A 24,298-nucleotide genomic window follows, 5' to 3' on the forward strand; every position below is an offset into this window, starting at 1 on the left:
GCATTGGGTCTGAGAGAATCAACTCTGGGATAGAGTCTCTGCTTTAGACCAGGCTTGACGCAGCTCTCTGCAGGAAGGGAAGTCACTTCTCTGGACAAGAGTTAATGGCAACTGTCTGGAGACCACAGCATGTTACAAATTGGCGCCCAACGTGGGGCAAGGACTTTTCCTTATCCTGACAAGGACTTATTCTGAGCCCTTCAGAGGAGCTAGCCCAGACCTTCACAATTTGGCTCCCGAACAGGGACAGACACGGTCCTGATTCCAGTGGAAAAGCCTCCCATCCATATCTCAGTTTCTCTGACCCAGAACCGTGAGTAAAAAGGAAACTTTGTTAAAGATTAAGTGAGCATGCTAACAGATAAATAAGGAACTTAACTTGTTAAGGGTTAAACCAGCAATCTCTTATAGTGAAATGGGGCAAATGCCTTCTGTTCAAGGAAAATGTTTGGAGAACATTATCAAGGTTATGAAAAGCCAAGGATTGATTATAATTTTGGAGGATATTACTGAACTTTTAAAAACTGTGAAGGTCATATGTCCTTGTTTTTCTCTGGAAGAAGAATGGGATCCAGATGAATGGGAATTAGTAGGAAAGCAATTAGGTGAACACTACAATTCCAGACCAAACTCAATTTCCAAAGATATACTTCATACCTACAATTTCATCCAAATGGCTTTAAAAATTGTTATTCTAAAGGAAGAGAAGGAGCAAAATGGGGAAGTGTCAACTAAACTAGGTGAAAAGGATGAATCAGATAACAATGAAGTTAAGTACAATTCTGAGCAACAGGAGCATTTCTCATCTCCTCCCTCAATTAACCCTTCAGGGGTAGAGCAAGAAGGAGGAGGGGAAAAGGCAGAAACACAAACAGAATTGCCTGTGAAGCAGCCTATGACAAGATTAGAAAAAGCATTGGTTAAAGCTAAGAGAGAAGGACAGGATATAAGTGATTTTATATATGCATATTCTGTGATTGAAGATATTGACTCTGTAGGTCATAAAAGGAGAAAATATGCACCTTTAGATTTGAATAAAATTAAAGATTTGAAAAAAGATTGTACCCTTTATGGGGCTACATCAGCTTATGTTAAAATGGTACTAGATGGTTTGTCTTATGAAGTCCTAACCCCAAATGATTGGAAATCCATAGCAAGGACATGCCTGGAACCTGGAGAAAATTTGTTATGGCTTGTGGAGTTTCATGAATTATGTAAAATCCAAGTCAGATGCAATTTGGAAATAGGAGTTAATGCACAATTCACTTTTGAGCACTTAGCTGGTAAAGGTCAGTATGGAGAGAATTCAGAACAGATTAATTATACCATGACAATATATGAGCAAATTGCTAAGGCTGCAATAAAAGCTTGGGGTGTCCTCCCCAGACAGAAAGATCGTGGAGAGGCTTTCACTAAAATAGAGTAAGGTCTCAATGAACCTTTTGCAGATTTTGTGGGATGTTTGCAAACTGCTGTCAAAAGAACTATTGGAGAAAATGCAGCTACAGAAATAATGACCAGACATCTGGCTAAGGAAAATGCCAATGAGATTTGCAAAAGAATTATATGGGGATTAAACAAAGATGCTCCTTTAGAGGAGATCATAAGACGCTGTGCTACAGTGGGAACAAATGCTTTTTACACCTGGACGATTATGAACGTGGAAAGACAGGGTCCCTCCTGGCAAGGGACTTCTAGAGAAACTCGGCGATGTTTTCAATGTGGAAAAATTGGACATCTAAGAGCTCAGTGTAAGTATGGAGATATAGTGAGAAGACAGGGTGAGAGAAGACCTAAAACCCCATGTCCAAAATGCAACAGAGGACTCCATTGGGCATCAGAGTGTAGCATAATTCAGGGAAACGGGGTGAGGGGCCCAGGTCCAGGGCCCCAGGCAAAAAAGACTTGGGGCATGATGGCAGCTGATGTTACACCCAAAGAGCCTTTAGAAGGCCAGGACTCTGATTTGATCAACCAGCAGAAAAGTAATCACATGGCAGAAAGGGATTACCTGATAAGTGAGCCAAAAGGCAATCAGATTGCAAAAATGGATTACACTTGGGGAGAATACAGGCCTTTTAAACCAACAGGGCTGTGTCCAGTGCAAACAACTCCAATGTAATTGCCAGATGATGAGAAGAGATTTAGAAAGTGGTAAATAGAAGGAAATTAGATAGGTTAACTGCCTGGGAGAGAGGGTTTGCTTATATTTCTTCAGATGGAGAAGGAATCAGATGGATGCCAATGAGTCGTATTTGCCTTGTCCATCAGAGAGAGCCAGAAAAAGAGAAAGACCTCAAAACAAAGGAGAAAATCTAAGAAACATCTGACACTGAAAGAGCATGGCTAATAAGAAGACTGTTAAAGAACTTTTAAAAACCAGCAGGAATCATTGGATTTCCTAACACAAGATGAGACTAATGGACAATGGACTTATGGACATTTATAAATTCTCAATTTATGATTATTTGATCATGTTATTTGTTACATACTTCTAGCATGTATTATGTTACTATGTTACTATGTGCTTATGTAATTTATGTAATTATGTGTAATACCTCTCATATTGATGGATTTATGTTTCAAGGTCATGACTACCCTATGTTCTAAATCAAAAGAAAGGGGGAGATGTTAGAATTACCAGGTGAGAACTCAGGTTGTCTAGACAGTGACAAGGTGAGAACTCAGGTTTTCTGGACAGTGACAAGGTGAGAATTCAGGTTGACTTGACAGTTCTCTGGCTCAGACCTTTGGTTTGGGCCTTTAAAGGGAGTTTACACCTTAGGAATTCTAGGAGGAGCAAGCTCATTGGTTGAAGTAATGTTTCCCAGAAGCCCTTCTCTTTCTTTTGACATATAGAGAGCAATTAAATAGTTCAGTTGGCTGGAATGCTGAGTACATAATGTATAATTTGCTTGTAATGACAGATTGGAGTCAAATTATGAAGGACTTGAAATAGTCAGGCAGAGAAGTTTATACTTTATCTTAGTGGTAGTAGGGAGTCCTTGAAACTTCCTAAGCAGGGAATTGAGTCAGACCTATATTTTAGGAATATCAATTTGGTAGCAGTGTGAAAGATGAATTGGAGAGAGAATAGACTGATGTAAGAGAGACTGTTACCTCCTCAAACCTCTCATGTTGAATAAACCTATTTCATAGGGAAAGGAGCATAGTATTAAAATAAAAAAAAAAAACTTCACTATAATATTGGACTGAGGCAAAAGGACTTTTTAATAGGTGTTGTGTTCAGTATTAAACTAAGAGAAACAGTAGTAGCCAAAGTGACATACTGTTAGTGGTGGTCAGAGAATTGTTAAAATCCCCTTATGTCGGTGCATAGGTTCTTCGTAAAAGAATTCATGAAACCCGAATTATTAATTGGCAAAAATGAAAGTTTATTGTGAATAGGAAGCCAGTTATTAGATTACTTTTCCACTCAGCCATTGAAATCAAATTCTTTATTCAGTGATACTGAACAAGTAAATCATAGGCAATATCTCTAAATGCTGAAAATAGCCCCAAAACAATTTTTAAAAGTAAATATCACAAGTATTAATATTCCCATTTAGTAAGTCTGAGTCTCAGGAAGGAGAATTAGCTTTGCTATGACCACACACTAAGTGTCAGATGCAGAATTCAAGTTTAAATCTCTCTAATTCCAAGGACAATGCTCTATTCACTCCTCAATCAAGTGAGATAGTCTACCTCACTGTCTACTTATCTAACCATCTTTCAGGCTTTGATAATCTTAAATTTCTAAATGAATGTTAGTTATTATTATTATTATGTTGACCCTCTATCAGGACACTGACCAAAAAAAGAAATCATGATGTATTTTTCTGTGACTCATCTCACACAATAATTTCAGTTAAATCGGTATTTGAACTTGGAATAGACAATTTATAGCAATCACAATCTTCTCAAGATGACAGAGAACTTCCCTTGATAATTCCATAGTTCTTATTTTTTATTTCCATATGCAGAATTATTTAGATAATTGAGTTAAATCGTACAAATTATATTTTACAATATATTGTCCAAAGAATCTAAGGAGGTGATAATTTTCATAACAATTGGCCCAAACATTGTTTTATCAGTTTATTGTTTCCCTGGTATCATCTTGAAGTATCTCATAATTAATATCACATTATACAAACTAAACAAACCTAAGTAGCAGAATTTGATGTGTCTCTATTTCCCTCCTTTCTCCTGCTTTCTGCTTGACAAATCAGATCCAAGTCTTGATTTTTTTTCCAAATAAGAGAAAAAAGAATCATGATGACTACTTTTTGTTTTCTTGATGCTGGGGGGTTTTTATATCTATAACTTCCCAGTGACTACCTCCACCTTATATACACAATCATCTCCAAGTATAACTTTCCATTTAACAAAGAAGTACAGCAGGCAAAATGAATTAATCCATAATCAATACTATATTGTTTATTCCACACTTATTCCTATTACTCTGCCAAGAAGAGATAAACATGCTTCACCATTTATCTTCTGGAAGTCATGACTGGTTATTGCATTTATTGGTCAAAACACTGTCTCTCAGTGTTGTTTTCCTTGACATTATTGTGATCATTTTGTAAGTCTCCCCAGCATTCTCTGGATTTCTCATAGTAATAGTTTGTTGTAATGAAAATAATATTCCAGTACATGGATCACACTTAGTTCAGCCATTCTTTTATCCCCTTTATTCTTGGTTCATTGTTACCACAAAAAGTGCTACTATTAATATTTTGGTATGTATGAAACCTTTCCCTATTATCTACGTATGGTAATATCCACTATTTCAGAAGGTATATATAATTTAATGACATTTCTAACACTATTAGGCTGAGGCCACAGGGCCTGATGACATGTGTGCCAAAAACTATCTTTTACCTGCCATTTTGACTTGCCCTGGGTTCATTGCTTTAGAGTTACCTCTTTTTCCAGTAAGAGAATTGGGTTTCTCAGTTCATACATACATACATACACATTCTTGGATCCTTGCAGAACATTGGTGGCACAGTGGATAGAGTACCAGCCTTGAAGACAAAAGGAGTTGAGTCAAATCTGACCTCAGACACTTAACATTTTCTAGCTGTGTGACCCTGGGCAAGTCACTTAACCCCAATTGCCTCAGGAAAAAAATGCTACTTATAGAAATGAATATTTGCTTTCCTTCTTGTTTAATTCATTTGCATTACTGCTACATGCCCGACTGCTCCAATGCCATTGTTGTTCCTTGCCAGTATTCACAGATCTTCTAAGCCATTTTAATAGTCATAAGATTAATATCAAAGGAGGGAAACAAAAGAGGGAACAAAGTTATCCCGGGGCCCAAGTACATATCCAGCCAGTTAAATTTTTCCATGGGGAACAGTAACCCTTTGCCACAATTAAGCCAATATAGAAAGATTATTTGCCCCTATCTGAAATCCCTGGAGTGTGGAAGTCAAGATAGCCACTAACTAGAAAATGCCTTTTCTTCTAACATATTAAGGCACTCAACAGTGAATCATATATAGCCAAAAACAGGCAGAGGATTTCTATCGGTACTCATTTTTCTACAGCTCCCTCCCCTGCTTCTTCCTATAGGCAGGCAGAGAGGACAGAAACCTGTTATATTCAAATTGTTTTGTAACATTTGAAACAATTCATAGCCCCTCAAAAGTGCATGTTTACCTGTCTTCCCATAGTGCCTTTCACAGCATTGTGCTCATCACTACACTCACTCTGGTTTCGAAGCACTAGATATTTAATAGATATTAGATATTTAAGTACTTAAAATCAGCAAATAACTTAGAAATCATCATCCAGCCTAACTTTACAGAAAATGAAGGCCCAGAGAATGTAAATTATTTTCAAGCTTAAGATCATAATTAATAAGCAAGTATTGAAATTGAACCTAGATCTTTGTTTAAATACTATTTTATTTTTCCAAGTACATGCAAAAATAATTTTCAACATTCACATTTGAAAAACTTTGTGTTCCAAAGTCTTCTCTCTTTTCCCTCCTTCCCTCTCCCCAAGACAGCAAGCAATCCAAAATATTAAACATATATATATATGTATATATATATGTATGTGTATATATATACATATATATATATGTTAAATCAAAAGGAAAAGAAAACAAAATAAGAAAAAAAAATGACCAAAAAAAAAAGCAAAAATACTGCTTAGATCCACATTCAGTCTCCATAGTTCTCTCTCTGAACTTGGATGACACTTTCCTTAACAAGTCCATTGGAGTTGCTTTGATTCACCTCATTTTTGCAAAGACCCAAGTTCATCACAATTGATCAGCAAATAATCATGTTGTTACTGTTTACAATGTTCTCTTGGTTCTGATCACTTAACATTAGTTCATGTAAGTCTTTCCAGGCTCTTTTGAAATCAGCCTGTTCATCATTTCTTATGTTCCATTACATTCATATGCTATAACTTATTCAGCCATTTCCCAACTGATAGGCATCTACTCCTTTTATATTCCCTTGTCACTACAAAAAAAGGCTGCTACATTTTTGCACAAATGGATCCTCTTAGATACTGCTAGATCAAAGTGTAGGCACAGTTTTATCGTCCTTTGGACATATGAATCTGGATCTTTTGACTCCAGATCTGGGATTTTTTTCCAGAAAATTCCTAAATAACTGCTTCCCTGAGCAGTCATTTTCTAGCTGTGTGACCTCACCAAGCCTCTGTTTCCCCTTCTATAAAATGGGCATAATAATAATTTCATTATCTCCTTCACAGGACTATCATTAAGAAATGTTTTATATATCACAAAATCAGGCAACTTCAGATGTAAAGATCAGTGACTTGGGAAGCTAAGGGCTTAAATTTAAATACTGCTCCTGCTGCTTACTAGTTGGGTTTTCTTGACCAAATCACAGCCTCTCTGGATCTTGATTTGCTTATCTGTAGGATAAGAGGTTGGGGTAAATAACCTCAAGGTCCCTTCAGCTTATAAGTCTATGTTCTTATAAACTGCCCCTTAAGGACCCAGAAAGATATTGTTTCAAGCTTGTCAGAGCTTTAATATCAGTGAAATATGTCTGATATATTTACAAAAACGCTCAGAGAATAATCCACTTCCTTGGACTATTAGAGTATAGCATTTGTCATAGCAACATGACAAATGGTATTGTCAGGGGACAAAAATACAACCCTAAGTGTATCACCTATTTAATTAGTACTATTTAATTAGTACAATCTATGAAATATGAACGTAAAGAATATGATATAAAAAATCATGGAAGGCACTGTGAAATGATAGAATTTTAGTCTTATAAATAGTCAAAAATACTTGAGTTTGAATGCTGCCTCTGACATATATTGGCTGCATGACCCTGGATAAGTCACTTAAACTTCTTAGTTATTACAGAGTAGTTGATAATTAGAAGGGTAGAGTTTTCTTTCTGAGAGTTCCCTACAACAACAGCTGACACAAAATAAGATAAAATGGATCTGTCTTCATGTTTTAGCTGGTTTGCACAATTCTTCTCAGTTCACAATGTTGATTGATTTGAGACTTCCCATTGTGAATACTGGTGTTCGTTCCTGCTTACAACTAGCTCAGGAGTAGGTGAAAAACTTTTCTTTCTCAGATGTCTGACAAGTTGGAAAAGGGCTTTAGAATACTGTCAACAAGCTGGAGAAGCAAGGACAGATGAATCCACAGCAAGTTACTTTAATAAGAGAGTACAAAATTATTGGCCAATTGGAGCCAGGAACTTCAGTAGCTGTTAGGAGGAAACCTTGAATTTAACCTTGTGACCAGCTAAATAAACAACAATCATAAAGTAGTTTCACAGACAAATGCAAAAGGTATTGCATCTGAAATGACCTTTTCCCAGATGACAGCTTTATGCTTTCCTCAATGATTTGCCTGCTCTTGAGTGCTAAATCCAGTACTTCAATATTTTATATTTAGCCTTGTTTGGGAGAACTGGCATATCAAGGTTAGTTGTTTTTTGTTTTGGTTTGTTTTGGTTTGGTTTTTTGTCAGAACTCCATTTGACTTTGTGCTGTGTGGCCTAGCAAAGGAGAAAACGTCTGCAGCAAGAGTCCTTAACCTGAGTGGAGTGCATGAATTTGATAATTTCATATTTTGATAACTGTATTTCAATATTGTTTCCTTTAAAATATTATTTTTTTAAATTTTATGCATTTAAAAACATTATCCTAAAGAGTCTTTAGACGTCACCAGACTGTCAAAGGGTTCCATAAAACACAAAAATAATTAAGAACAACTGGCATAGGGGTATACTGAACAAATGATGTACCATAAAGTGACTTCCACATCCAAAGATTCATTTTAAAATGACATTTTAATTAAACCAAGATAAAATGGTATGACAACCAGAAGGTAAGATACATAAGATGAGACAAGTATATGCAGCCTTCCAAGTGTTTTATTCTTTTATATGTTCATATTATCATTTCAGAATATAAGTTATCATCTAGAGTAACAACCCACAGTCTAAGATGCACTTTCATTTTAACTCGCTTCAAAAAACATTCATTGAGTATCTACTATGTGCAAGGCATTGAAAATGCAAAGACAAAAAGGAGATAGTCCCTGCCCTGAATAAATGTAACTTCTACTAAAATAAATCCATATAAATATAGGCAAAGTATATATGAAATAAACACAAAGTTATTTGAAGAGAGAAAGAAGAGGATTATATGGCAAGAGTGGCCACTCCAAGGCTCATCATGGGGAGCTATGCTGAAGAAAGTTAGAGATTCTAAAAGGCAAAGGATGAATAGAGAGTACACTAGAGACAAGAGAGATGGCCTGTTCAAAACCACAGAGACCAGATGGAATATCTTACATGAAAAAACAAGCTTTTAGGCCATTTTGACTGGAAGATACAATAGCAATATGAAATGACCCAAAAAGTTAGGAACAAGACTGTGAAGGTTTTAAGTTCAAGACTATATTTCATCCCAGAGACATGAGAAAGTCAAAGAAGACTTTTTTTGAATGGTAGAATGACGTTTAGATCTATGTTTTAATATTAAACATTTTACTTATACTAGAACATTCCTTTTATTTAAAAAATATACATTATCGGTGAGAACTTTGTAAAAGTGTGGTTTATTTTGCTTATAGGGTAGAAGAAAGTTTTAAAACATTATTCTGGTCAATATTTGGCTTATCTGAAGTGATCTCAGTGGTGCTGAAGTACAATCACAAGTTCATTGAGAACACTGGCTACGTGCTCTACGGTATCTATAATGTTACCATGGTGGTCGTGCTTCTTAATATGTTAATAGCCATGATCAACAACTCATATCAGGAAATTGAGGTAAGCCTAATTAATTGAATCTGCTATTCCTCCCCTATTTAATATATGTGTCTGTGTTAGTAAATGAAAATGATATTAGCACATTTCTTTCTCTATTGGCCTAAGTAGAGAAAAAAAAAATCATGAATAAAAAGACTTGCTGTTTCTAGTCACCTATCCTCTTAGATGAATTGCTAATATTGAAATTTGTCCTTTTATGGATCACTTTGATCAATCAATCAAACCAAATTCTTTCTTTGATTTTAAGACTTCAACATAGACTTCTTGTCCATGTGTTATAAACCCTGTAAATGATCCAGATCTATTTTCAGAGAGGGATAAATTTTCTAAGTAAACTGATGATTTCTTTATGGTCTTTGGGTAGCTACACATATCAAGATAACTAGAGGAAACCCTTGGGGTCATTGGATGGAGTTCCTGTGAAGGATTATATAAGATATAGATAAGAGTTACAAGGATACAAGAAGCATAGATAGATTGAAAGGAGTAACTAATCAATGAGATTCTAGATCTATTGAAATAATAAAGTAATTTTTATTTGATTCTTAAGTTACAATTGATTTTGTTTTTGGCATAAATATGTGCACCAAATGTGTATCAACATAGCATGATAAACTGGAAAAATCACCATGTCTAATTCTACCATGGGCCTCATAGCCTATCCAAAGGTTTTAATAAGAATATAGATGAACAAATTTTTGTGGTATTTTTCCCCGGACACCAAAAACACATTAAAAATACAATAAGGAACTCAATGTACTCTCCATTTAGCAGTCATGGGCAAGTGCTTTCATATATCTGAGTCTCAGTTTACTCAGTTATAAAATAAAACCAAGAAAATACTTCTTTCAAAGGTACCCTACCTTGTGAAATTATCATGATGAAAGCTCTCTGCAAGCCTTAAAATCTTATGGAAAGGGGAGTTGTTACACAGTAGGACTGCAATATGATATGATAGAGAAAAACATTCTGTCATTGGGACTAAACCAATTATATTGTACTAATGTAAAAGCAAAAGACATTTGCCCCACAGTGAAACAACATCTTTGGGACCCATTGCTCATTATTCCAGATGATAATATTAAAACAGAGGAAGTCCAATCAGGAACTTCCCAACTTTGCAGAACTGGAGACGGACTATGAATGTACAAGGTTAAACAAACTACGTAAGTACATTTTACAAACAAATCACAGAAATTTAATGTTGCAAGGGATTTCAGAGACCATTTTGTTCAGTCTATTCCTAAAAGCAAAGCTCTTTTAGAAATGAAAAGAAACATACCTTGTATGTGTACATATTAACTTTGTTAGAAGAGCTCTATTAAGAAAGAAACTACTCACTTGGGACAAGGCACCAAATTTCACTTTTAATTAGTTTTGTCCAAGAGTCCTCTTCTTTTCCTCTGGGAGAAGTACCAAGCCTGACTATCGTACCTCAACTACACGTGGGATAATAGATTGAGAGCTGGAAGAAGTCTTGGAAGCCATCAAATCCATCCCCTTCATATTATAAATGAGGAAACTGAGACATGAAGAGATGATAAGTTTTGTCCAGAATTGCCCAGCTAGTCAGTCAAAGGACATTCAAGCCCACGTCTTTCTGATTAAGTCCAGTGGTCTACTCCTTATAACATTTCTCCTCTCTACTAAATATAAAAATGAGACTCAGATCTCCCCGCTAAGTAAACTTCTATTAACGCCCTTTAGTACTTTTTTCTTTTAATGGTCATGAAATAATTTAGTATAATATAATATCTATGAAATGGTAATAATTCACATTTCTATTGGGTGATAGAATCTATACTGTCCTTGTGACAGTATATCTGTGAGAGGCGAATAGCACAATTATTTCTGTTTTACAGAAAAGGAAATAGGCTTACATAAAGGAACTTCCATCATCACAAAGCTTGCAAGGGACAGAGCCGGGGTTTGAAATCCAGCTCTTTCCACTGTCATACTTCATCTTTGTCACTGACTCTTTCTCATACATAAAATTATAAATCTTGAGCTACAGGAAACCCACAGGCCAACTAGTCCAGCTCCTTCATTTTACAAATGAAGAAACTGAGGTCCAAGGCAGTTAATGACTTGTCCAATGTCACATAGGTAAGAACTAGAACCTCTGGCTAGAGTCAGCATTATTTCCTCTGTATCATATTATCATTGTAACTAATGAGCTCTTCCATAGTGAACTCCAAAACAAGCCAAATCTGCTTAATTCCCTCAAAAACTATTTAGATCTCAGCTGTTCAGTATCTCTTGAGTGTCACCTTCCCTGGGTCAGTGTCTCTACCAGAGATTTTCTGAGAAAGGAGCAAATTGTGTTATGTACATAATATATCCATGTGAGCATAAATGAATATAGACCATTCTTTGCAATATTGGATAATTTATTAAAATTTATTTTAAAAAAACCCGTGTTGTCAGGAATAGAGATGGTTTAAAAATTAAGAGCTCTATGTTATAGCTTGAGTTATGTAGCCTTGGTCATCTGTGGACTTTCAGTCATTTAATCCATTAAATTATGTTCCTGGAAGACAAGGACTATTTTTTGCTTCTTTTTGTATTTCCAGGGCTTAGCACAGTGCTGGTACATAGTAGGGACTTTATAAATGTTTAGTGAACTTAATTGGACCTCACTTTCCTTCTAGGTAAAAAGAAATTATTTCTCTAATAAAAAATAACTTATATTTCTCTCATACTTTAAAATATATAGAGTACATTCTTCATAATAATCCTCTAAGATGGGTTATATTATTACATTCATTTTACAGATGAGGAAACAGTTTCAGAAAGGTAAAGAGGGAAAATACATGCAATATGCCATAGTGGGCAATATCTAGAGATTTTCCACTTGTGGAAAACACTTTCCATCTGCCACAATTGCTAATCAACTGCGACCAAGAAGCAGATGAGCACGGACTTCTGAGAGTGATAGTCATCACCAGGACTCCACACCACCCCCAATTGTTCCAGTTTTCATGGTCAATCTTTGGGGAAGTAGCTCACTCCTAAAGAGAAGGAGCCAGGCATTTTCACAAATTGCTGTAGGTATCCATAGAGGACATACAAGCCAATCTAGTTGAAGCAGTAAGATAATTTGAGGGAGAGATAGTAGATAACATGTACCTAACAGATCAAACCACACTACTACCTTAACCATCACTGGGAATCACCATCATTCAGACTACAATGGCAAGAGCCCACACCTTTAGAATAGCAATGCTTCCAGTTCAATGTATATTCTTGTGGAAATACATCCTGCAGCAGCTCCTATCTGTACCAACACAGATGTTGCAACCATGTCTTTTGTAGAAATCCCTTCAAAAAATTATTACCAAAGCTCTTAGCATTGTCAAATAGATTCAGCATCAGAAATGGACATTTTTATCAATGGAAATCTCATTTTAAAAGAGGCATTTCCATTTGTTTTGTAGGATCTTTTCATCTGACTTGAAGTTGAAATGTTTCCTACATGTTGGCTTATAATGAAAATGTGAACATTTTGAGAATATTAAATATCTTAACTTACATTCCCAATCCTTTGCACATAATTTAAGTATTGTATAAATGCTTTATTCATCCATTCTCACCCAGGATGAGAGTTGCAGGATAATATATTGTGCAAGCCACCAGGTGGCACTTAAATCTTGAAAACAATATTCACTGATATTTTCCAGAATTTTCCAATCTCTATAAAGTTCCTCTTGCTAGATTCATATTTATATCTGGCATCATAAATTAATTTCCAGAAAAAAAATCATAACTCCCTTTGATTCATATGGTCCTCATTCACATGGGGTCTCCAGTCTTACTTCCTTTCTTGACATAATTACAAAGAAATCCCTATCAGCCCATAAGAGAAATACATTTGCTAAATTAAAAAGCAAAGCCACTAAGTGATAAGGTTTGGTAATGTCTGAATTTCCAGTTCTTCTCACCCTATTTCCTTTTTTTGTTTTTTTAGTTTTTATAATATCTTTTTATTTTTCAAAATACATGCCAAGATAGTTTTTAACATTCACACTTACAAAACCTTTTTTCACTTTCTTTTCTATGTGTTACTCACTTTATTTCATAGTAGGTATGCACACATCCAAAAGCTCCTTATCAAGTATTATCAGTCTCAAAAGTCAATCCCCCATCAGAAAGCTAGTAGTGAACTTAAGTTAACATCTATGCCAAGACCTGGCTACTTCCTGGCAAATCTGATAGTTTGATGAAGGACCATGTATTACTTTGAGTTCTGGGATTCTAAACTTCAGAGAACTAAGTCAACCAGGTGTCTGCACTAAGACTGGAATCAAAATGATGAGCCCTCAAGAGTAGGAACTACAGGGGGGCAGAGCCAAGATGGCGGAGAAGAAACACACTACTCTGTGAACGTCCTCACTCCCTCACAACCAATTAGATAAATTAAGTCTCAAAATTAGCTCAGGACTGATAGATACCACAAGGACTGGAAGCACGACTTACCAGCTGAAGAGAATCTGGAGTTTCAACAGGAAAGGTCAGTTCTCAGGGGAGGAATAAGAAAGACCAGCACAGACGGTGGGGTAGGGGCACACTGCGCCCATTGCGCTGGGAAGGGCTCTGGGATCAGAGAAGCCACTGAGGTAAAGGAATCTGGCACAGGCTGTTAGCTCTTCTCTGCTAATTATTTAGCAGTTCAGAAGAGAAAGCCAAAATATTTTAAAACTCAGATTAGATTTTCCCCGATCCTGGGGGTGACTCAGCAGACTCGGCACCAGGGGGTGTGGCCTCAGCTACCACCTGAGAATAGTTAAGAGACTGACAAGTGGGTGGATACGGCCCAAGGCAACACACACTGCCTAGTTTAGCTGGAGGGAGTGGAACTCAGCTCCAGGAAGTCCCAGAGAAGCGGAACCTTTGAACTAGGGACCGCGGTTTCTGGCAGACACTTCCAGTTTGAGCGCAGGGGCTTCTCACGTCACCTGCTGCAGACATCCACTCCCCACCCGGACACATAGGCTGGGCTTCGTGCTGTCTTCACTATTCTACGCCCTCGAAGCACAGCAGTGCTAATCACCTCTGAGGCACTTCCAGGGAGGGGGTGGGGAACTCTCTCCCAGAGCTCTATCTTAGCTCAGGCGCAGGAGCCGCTGCATCCATCCAGTCTGGGAGGAAGCTGGTAAAGAAGTAAATAATTTCCTACCCCAGAGACAGACCCCAAAAGATTTTTTTAAGTATGAGCAAAAAAGCTAGAAAAACCATAGATTCCTTCTATACAGAGAAAGAGCGGGTTTCCAACCCCGAGGAAGTTGACAGCAGAGAATCAACAGACAACAACCTAAAGGGGAACGATTCCTGCCCCCCATCAAATAACTCTCTCCTAGAAGAAACTCTTAAAAAATTGAGGGAGATCGAAGAAAAATGGGGAAAAGAAAGGGAAGTTATGATAGAGAATAACAACGTCCTGAAATTGGAGTTGGAAAAAATAAAGAATTCACAGGAAATGCAGGGAAACAAAATTAGTGAATTAGAAAAGGTTAAAAAAACACAGGAAAGTAGGATTTCTGAATTGGAAAAGATAAAAAAGTCTCAAGAAAATAGAATTTCTGAATTGGAAAAAGAAAATAATTCTCAAAAGAAAAAAATTAGGGAAATGGAAAAAAACTCAATAGAGCAAAATAATTCATTTAAAAACGAAATTGGGCATTTACAAAAAGAACTAAAAACTGTGAAAGAAGAAATTAACTCCTTAAAAGTCAGGATGGAACAAATAGAAATGAATGATTCACAGAGAACCCAAGAATCAGTCAAACAAAACAAAAAAAATGAGAAGCTGGAGAACAACGTCAAATACTTACTGGGAAAATCTATAGACCTGGAAAATAGATCTAGGAGAGATAATCTGCGGATTATTGGACTTCCAGAAAACTATGACCAAAAAAAGAGCCTAGATTCTATTTTACAGGAAATTATCAAAGAGAACTGTCCAGAGATAATAGAAACAGAAGGGAAAGTAGATGTGGAAAGAATTCATCGAACTCCTTCTGAAATAGACCCTAAAAAAAGAACACCACGGAATATTGTGGCTAAGCTGCAGAATTACCACACAAAGGAGAAAATCCTGCAAGCAGCTAGAAAAAAACAATTTAAATACCAAAGTGCCACAATAAGGGTCACCCAAGATCTGGCTGCCTCCACATTAAAAGATAGAAGGGCCTGGAACCTGATATTCCGTAAGGCAAAAGATCAAGGACTGCAACCAAGAATGAACTACCCAGCTAAGTTTAGCATTTTTTTCCATGGAAGAAGATGGTCATTCAATGAAACAGAGGAATTCTATATGTTTCTAAGAAAAAAAAACAGACTTAAACAAAAAATTTGATCTACATCCACAAGACTGAAGAGAAACAGAAAAAGGTACACAGAACCCTTGAGAACTGTAACTCTGTTGTGGGTATATAAAAAATACTCAAGGATAATTTGATTTTACTGATATAAAAGAAAAAAAGGGGGGTGTAGTAAAGGGAAGGAGGTCGGTTCAGAAAAAGGGGAAGGAGTGATAAAAAGAGGGAAACTACATCCCAGGAAGAGACATAGAAAATACACCATATCTGAGGGAACTTAGTGAGGGGGAGAATCATTGTGTGAATCTTACTCTCATCAGAAGAGGCTCAAAGAGTAAATAATTAACATATTTGTTTTTCAGAGAATTTTCTCTCACCTCATTAAAAGGGGGGAGAGGAAAAGGGGAAAGGAAAAGGAGAATAAGTGAAGGGACTTGGAGGGAGGGGGGAGGGATCCTAAAAAAAAAAAAAAAAAAAGAGGGAGGGTTGCGCGTCACAAGGGGGGTCTGTAAATTAAATATCGGGGAGGGGGATCAGGGGGGTCAAGGGAAAAAAGTATAATCTGGGGATAATACGATGGCAGGAAACACAGAATTAGTAATTTTAACTGTAAATGTAAATGGGATGAACGATCCCATCAAACGGAGACGGATAGCAGATTGGATCAAAAAGCAGAACCCTACAATATGTTGCCTACAGGAAACACACTTAAAGCAGGGAGATACATACAGAGTAAAGGTAAAAGGTTGGAACAGAGCCTATTATGCTTCAGGTAAAGCCAAAAAAGCAGGGGTAGCTATCCTTATCTCAGATCAAGCAAAAGCAGAAGTAGATCTCGTTAAAAAAGATAAGGAAGGAAACTATATCCTGCTGAAAGGTAGCATAAATAATGAAGCCATATCAATACTAAACATATATGCACCAAGTGGTATAGCATCGAACTTTCTAAAGGAAAAGTTAAGAGAACTGCAAGAAGAAATAGACAGTAAAACTATAATAGTGGGAGATCTCAACCTTGCACTCTCAGATTTAGACAAATCAAACCACAAAACAAACAAGAAAGAAATTAAAAAAGTAAATAGAACATTAGAAAAACTAGGTATGATAGACCTTTGGAGAAAACTGAATGGCAATAGGAAGGAATATACTTTCTTCTCAGCAGTTCATGGATCCTATACAAAAATTGACCATATATTAGGACATAAAGATCTCAAAATTAAATGTAGGAAGGCAGAAATAATAAATGCCTTCTTCTCAGATCACAATGCAATAAAAGCTACATTCAGTAAAAAGTTAGGGGTAAATAGACCAAAAAGTAATTGGAAACTGAATAATCTCATCTTAAAGAATGACTGGGTGAAAGAGCAAATTATAGAAACAATTAACAATTTCACCCAAGATAATGATAATGATGAGACATCATATCAAAATCTTTGGGATGCAGCTAAAGCAGTAATAAGGGGAAATTTTATATCTTTAGAGGCTTATTTGAAGAAAATTGAGAAAGAGAAGATTAACGAATTGGGCTTACAACTTAAAAGGCTAGAAAAAGACCAAATTATAAACCCCCAACCAAAAATTAAACTCGAAATACAAAAATTAAAAGGAGAAATCAATAAAATTGAAAGTAAAAAAACTATTTAATTAATAAATAAAACCAAGAGTTGGTTTTATGAAAAAGCCAATAAAATAGATAAACCTTTGGTAAATTTGATCAAAAAAAAGAAAGAGGAAAATCAAATTGATAGTCTTACAAATGAAAAGGGGGATCTTTCCACCAATGAAGAGGAAATTAGAGAAATAATAAGGAGTTACTTTGCCCAACTTTATGCCAATAAATTTGATAACTTAAGTGAAATGGATGACTTTCTCCAAAAATATAGGCTCCCTAGATTAACAGAGGAGGAGATAAATTGCTTAAATAGTCCCATTTCAGAAAAAGAAATAGAACAAGCTATTAATCAACTCCCCAGGAAAAAATCCCCAGGGCCAGATGGATTCACATGTGAATTCTACCAAACATTTAAAGAACAATTAGCCCCAATGTTATATAAATTATTTGAAAAAATAGGGGATGAAGGAGTCCTACCAAACTCCTTTTATGACACAGACATGGTACTGATACCTAAACCTGGTAGATCGAAAACTGAGAAAGAAAATTATAGACCAATCTCCTTAATGAATATTGATGCTAAAATCTTAAATAAGATATTAGCAAAAAGACTTCAGAAAATCATCTCCAAGATAATACACTATGATCAAGTAGGATTTATTCCAGGAATGCAGGGCTGGTTTAATATTAGGAAAACTATTAATATAATTGACCATATTAATAATCAAATTAATAAGAACCATATGATCATCTCAATAGATGCAGAAAAAGCATTTGACAAAATCCAACATCCATTCCTACTAAAAACTCTTGAGAGTATAGGAATAAATGGATTATTCCTTAGAATAATCAGGAGTATATATTTAAGACCGTCAGTAAGCATAATATGCAATAGAAATAAACTGCAACCTTTCCCAGTAAGATCAGGAGTGAAACAAGGTTGCCCACTATCACCATTACTATTCAATATAGTACTAGAAACGCTAGCCTCGGCAATAAGAGCCGAGAAAGAGATTCAAGGAATTAGAGTAGGAAATGAGGAAATTAAACTATCACTTTTTGCAGATGACATGATGGTATACTTAGAGAACCCCAAAGACTCTGCTAAAAAGCTACTAGAAATAATTCAAAATTTCAGCAAAGTGGCAGGATACAAAATAAATCCACATAAATCCTCGGCATTTTTATATATCACTAACAAAATGCAACAGCAAGAGATACAAAGAGAAATTCCATTCCAAACAAATGTTGAGAGTATAAAATATTTGGGAATCCATCTACCAAAGAAAAGTCAGGAATTATATGAGAAAAATTACAAAACACTTGCCACAAAAATAAAATCAGATTTAAATAATTGGAAAGACATTCAGTGCTCTTGGATAGGCCGAGCGAATATAATAAAGATGACAATACTCCCCAAACTAATCTATTTATTTAGTGCTATACCAATCAGACTCCCAAGAAACTATTTTAATGACCTAGAAAAAATAACAACAAAATTCATATGGAAGAATAAAAGGTCAAGAATTGCAAGGGAACTAATGAAAAAAAACTCAGAGGAAGGTGGTCTAAGTGTACCTGATCTAAAGCTATATTATATAGCAGCAGTCACCAAAACCATTTGGTATTGGCTACGAAATAGACCGGTAGATCAGTGGAACAGATTAGATACAAAGGACAAAAAAGGGTACATCTATAGCAATCTAATCTTTGACAAACCCAAAGATTCCAACATTAGGGATAAAAATTCATTATTCGGAAAAAACTGTTGGGAAAACTGGAAATTAGTATGGCAGAAATTAGATATGGATCCACACTTAACACCATATACCAAGATAAGATCAAAATGGGTCCATGATTTAGGCATAAAGAGGGAGATAATAAATAGATTAGAGGAACAGAGGATAATCTACCTCTCAGACTTGTGGAGGAGGAAGGAATTTATGACCAGAGGAGAACTAGAGATCATTATTGATCACAAAATAGAAGATTTTGATTACATCAAACTAAAAAGTTTCTGTACAAATAATACTAATGCAAACAAGATTAGAAGGGAAGTAACAAATTGGGAAAATATTTTTAAAAACAAAGGTTCTGACAAAGGTCTCATTTCCAAAATATATAGAGAACTGACCATAATTTATAAGAAACCGAACCATTCTCCAATTGATAAATGGTCAAAGGATATGAACAGACAATTCTCAGAGGAAGAAATTGAAACTATATCCACTCACATGAAAGAGTGTTCCAAATCACTACTGATCAGAGAAATGCAAATTAAGACCACTCTGAGATACCACTACACACCTGTCAGATTGGCTAAGATGACAGGAACAAATAATGACAAATGTTGGAGGGGATGTGGGGAAATTGGGACACTAATACATTGCTGGTGGAGTTGTGAAAGAATCCAGCCATTCTGGAGAGCAATCTGGAATTATGCCCAAAAAGTTATCAAACTGTGCATACCCTTTGACCCAGCAGCGCTACTACTGGGATTATATCCCAAAGAAATACTAAAGAGCGGAAAGAGACATATATGTGCCAAAATGTTTGTGGCAGCTCTTTTTGTTGTAGCTAGAAACTGGAAGATGAATGAATGTCCATCAGTTGGAGAATGGTTGGGTAAATTGTGGTATATGAAAGTTATGGAATATTATTGCTCGGTAAGAAATGACCAGCAGGAGGAATACAGAGAGGATTGGAGAGACTTAAATCAACTGATGCTGATTGAAATGAGCAGAACCAGAAGATCACTATACACTTCAACAACAATACTGTATGAGGATGTATTCTGATGGAAGTGGAAATCTTCAACATAAAGAAGATCCAACTCACTTCCAGTTGATCAATGATGGACAGAGGTAGCTACACCCAGAGAAGAAACACTGGGAGGGGAATGAAAATTGTTAGCACTAATATCTGTCTGCCCAGGTTGCATATACCTTCAGATTCTAATGTTTATTGTGCAACAAGAAAATGATATTCGCACACATGTATTGTACCTAGATTATATTGTAACACATGTAAAATGTATGGTATTGCCTGTCGTCGGGGGGAGGGAATAGAGGGAGGGGGGGTAATTTGGAAAAATGAATACAAGGGATAATATTATAAAATATATATATATATAATAAAAAAAAAAAAAAAAAAAAGAGTAGGAACTACAAAGCTGCCCAGGGAGGGGCAAACCTGATCAGACTAGAAATGGAACAAATCAAAGATTCCAAGCTAATCAGTGTAGGTATTAGGCTTATGAATAATCTTTTCATTTCTAAGCTAGGAGAGATCAGGAGACCCAATCTCAAAAAAAAAAATTAATTTAAATTTTTAAAAAGCAAAAACAAAAAAACTTCAATGAGAATAAAAAACCTTCAATATCTGCCTTCTACTTTTCCTTGAGACTTCATACTCCTGTCTCTTTTTTTTGGTGCTTAAACATCCAGAAATGTAAGAAAAAAATATACAGGCTATCAAGCAGGAATCTGTTATACTAATGATAGTAATATCATTATTATAACAGTAATAACTAACATTTATATGGCACTTTGTGTCTAGTGCTGTGCTAAGCACATTACAATTTTCATCTCATTTGATTCTCAAAATAACTCTGGGAGGGAGGTATTATTATCCCCATTTTATAGATGAGAAAACTGAAGCAAATAGAAGTTAATTGGGTTACCTAGTCACACAAGTCAATAATTAAGGCTAGATTTGAACTCCGATATTCCTGACGCCACATCAGGCTCTGTATTCACTATGCCCAGCTTCAACAAAAGTTATATCCAAATAGCATGAATAGACAGAGTCCTATCCCAGGAGTCAGGAGACACAAATTAAAATCTTGCCTCCACAACATTCTATATGTCTTTGAGCAAGTCACTATATATGAACTCATTTCCTTCTCTCTAAAAATAAGAGATAGGCTAGGTGATATATAGAGTCTTCCACCAGAATAATTCTATAATATTAAATTATATCTTAATAGAGGGCTCAGGATTAGGGTTCATGTCCCATTTTCATCCTTCCTCCTCAATACTCCCAGTTGAATTCAAGAAAGAAATGCAAGCACCCAGCAAAGCCCAAATTGGGTAGCTCTTCTATGGAAGATTTATGGAAAGACATGGGCAAGAGACACAACATGAGAAGGTATGTATAGACTGTACCTTAAAGGGAGTTCCCGTATCAGCAACTTCAGGCATCTATTGAAGTATTTGAAGATTCAGAATCACCCACCCCCAAACTCTGATATTATATCCTTACCCTCTCAGCTCTAAAGCAGACATTACTACCCCATGATGAGAAAAAGCAGCTCTTTTTGTCTAGAGTTATCTGCCATGGATTTGAATTTGAGCAACTTATTTGCCAGTATATATATGTATATATATATTTGTGTGTGTATTATATATGAAATAAAAGCAAGAGCAAGAAATGGAAGCTGAAGACAAAAGCAATGAATGATACTTTTTTAAAAGTATAGACAGAATGAATTGAGACTAGAAGGAAAAGCTGAAAATAACAGTTTGGGTTTTCTGTATGTTTGTTTTATTTCAGCAATATTGGTTAAGAGAAGAGGATCAAAGAAGAAATAGGACAAATATTTAGGAAAGATAGGGCACTGAAAGCTAAGCTACTCCATCTTATTTTACTTCCGTTTTCTTGGCCAAGAAAAATAACCTTTGGACTAGAAAGGACAAAATAAAAATGGCTAATAGTACATTGTTACCCAAGACAAGTAAGACCTACTAGCAGGAGAGTGCCTAGCTGCCCTTAATGAGTTCCAGTCACTAGGCCTGAATGAGTGACATCCTCAGGTACTAAAAAAAAAAAAAAATCCAGATATAAGTGTTGAAACAATCATAACATCTGAAAAATTTGTGAAAAATGAACTCAGTATATAAGATTGAAGAAGAAAACATTCCTCTGATTAAAGAGAGAGCTAAGAAAGGAAGGAAGCAAGGAAGGAAGGAAGGAGAGAGGAAAGGAGGAAGGAAAGAAAGGAGGAAGGGAGAAGGTAGAGAGAAGGGAGGAAGAGAATTTGAAAAATTATTTAATGAGTTTTTTCATTCTGATTCCTGGAAAAAATTCTAGAACTTATTGTTGAAGAGATAATTAATGAACACATTTAACTAAGAAGCATTGATCATAAAAACCCAGTATGACTTTATCAAGAGCACCTTATGTCAAATTACTCTCATTTATGTTTCTGTAAGTATTAAAACAAGGAAATGGGGCAAAGTGTAATGTCCAGGTGGAGAAGTGATGAAGGCAGGACAGCCACCGTGTGGCTGGTCAAAGATGGAGTCCCAAGTGTGGAATCTGGAGTCTTAAGTCTTCTCTGTGTCTGTGGCTGAGAGCCTCCCTTAAATGTCTCAGTACCACAACATCACTCCAGCACTCTGAGCATGTGCCAACTGTTAGGAGAGCCATTACACCACCATATAACATTAAGTATATGTTTAAAGAACCATTATCTCATACTGAGTAGGTGCTTAATTATAAGCATGCTGCTGTCCTTGATTCAAATACTTCTTTTCAGAGTAGAGAGCCCTCTACATCTCCTCCTTTCTTTTGCTGACTTCTCAGGAAGAGATGAAAATACCAAAAAGGAGATGATCACTCCCTTACTTAAAAATTTTCTAGGTTTACCTGTGGTTCCCCCTTTCTTTTGTTTTTTGGAGGAGCGTTTTGATGTCTCTGTTTCTCCTCTCTACTATTGCCTGACCTTGAGGATTAAAAGGTATGCCAGTAGTGTGTCAAATCTGATACTGTGCACAAAAATGTGCAAAATGTTTAGAAGTATATGCAGGTCCATAATCTGGTTTTATTGCTTGTGACACACCCATAATTACAAAAGCTTGTATAAAGAATTTGGTGACCACTCAGGCTATCTCTTTTGCTGTTGGTATTGCAAAAGGAAATCCTGAAAAGGTGTCTACTACAACATGGATAAAATACAGATGACCAAAAGATTTATAATGGGTCACATCCACTTGCCATGTTTCACTGGGTCTAAAACCACAAAAGGGTTCTTCCTTGAAGAGAGCTTAGGAGCATGGAAAGGAAGGCAAGCTGTACAGCCTTTTACTAGCTTCCTCTTTTGTTATCCCAAATTCAAATGTAAAACTCATGCAGCCTGATGATATTTAGATGGACTGCCTGAAATAAAGGAGTATTGGCTATAACCATATTAGCCATGGTTAAAAGGCTATTTGCCTTTGAATTTCCATTAAAAAATAGGACCTGGAAGTCAACTATGAAAGTACACATGTGTTAGGATTCTTACAAGGTGCTAGCATGGTACTTAGCAGTTCTCTAGTTCACTAATGTACTCAGTACTTATTAGAGTTCTACAAGATTCATACCTTTAAGAGAGAATATATAAGCTAAGAGCCTCAACCAGGATTCAGTCGAGGAAATTCACAAGCCAGAGAAGTCAACATAAGCTCTTGGAACCAAGGAGAGAGATAGGCCTCTAAGAAAGCTAACCAAACCCCAAGTGAAGGAGATATGACTTGGAAAGAGACAATAAAGGATTTGGACTTTAACTCCTGGCTGCATTTGGGGTGATTACACTGAACTGAAATGAAGGCTGCCTCAGAGACCCCAAGAAAACCCCAACAAGAGAATATTACATTTTAGAGAAGAATATTACAGACATGCAAGATATAAATCTTACCTGGATGCTTTTTCACTTACTCTTGAAATTCCTTAAAGAGATGATATATATTATTATATTTAATTTATACTTTAACATATGTAGCATGTATTGGTTAACCTGCCATTTGGGGGAGGGGGTGGGGGGAAGGAGGGGAAAAATTGGAACAAAAGGCTTGGCAATTGTCAAGGTTGTAAAATTACCCATGTATATCTTGTAAATAAAAAGCTATCATAAAAAAAAGAGAGATGATATATATTAGAAGCTACAAATTTTATTTGAGATGTGGCAATTCTTTCAACCACACCTAATGAATAGGCTGAATCAGATATTATATTTATATCTCCTGGATAATAACTAAGAGCTAGCATGATTGCATACAATTCATTCTGCTGAGTGGACT

The 24,298-nt window shown here is 36.0% G+C and overlaps 1 protein-coding gene across 1 annotated transcript in view; it reads left to right on the top strand.

The window, feature by feature from the left end:
• The window catches only part of TRPC7 (transient receptor potential cation channel subfamily C member 7), a 288,781-nt gene that overhangs the window by 220,704 nt on the left and 43,779 nt on the right, over window positions 1-24,298 (top strand). The window contains exon 8 of the mRNA XM_074284798.1: window positions 9,113-9,308. Coding sequence (XP_074140899.1) covers window positions 9,113-9,308 — 196 coding nt within the window. The remainder of the gene's footprint in view (window positions 1-9,112; window positions 9,309-24,298) is intronic.

Source organism: Sminthopsis crassicaudata, chromosome 2 (genome assembly GCF_048593235.1).
Source record: "Sminthopsis crassicaudata isolate SCR6 chromosome 2, ASM4859323v1, whole genome shotgun sequence".
In the NCBI taxonomy this organism is placed as follows: Eukaryota; Metazoa; Chordata; class Mammalia; order Dasyuromorphia; family Dasyuridae; genus Sminthopsis; species Sminthopsis crassicaudata.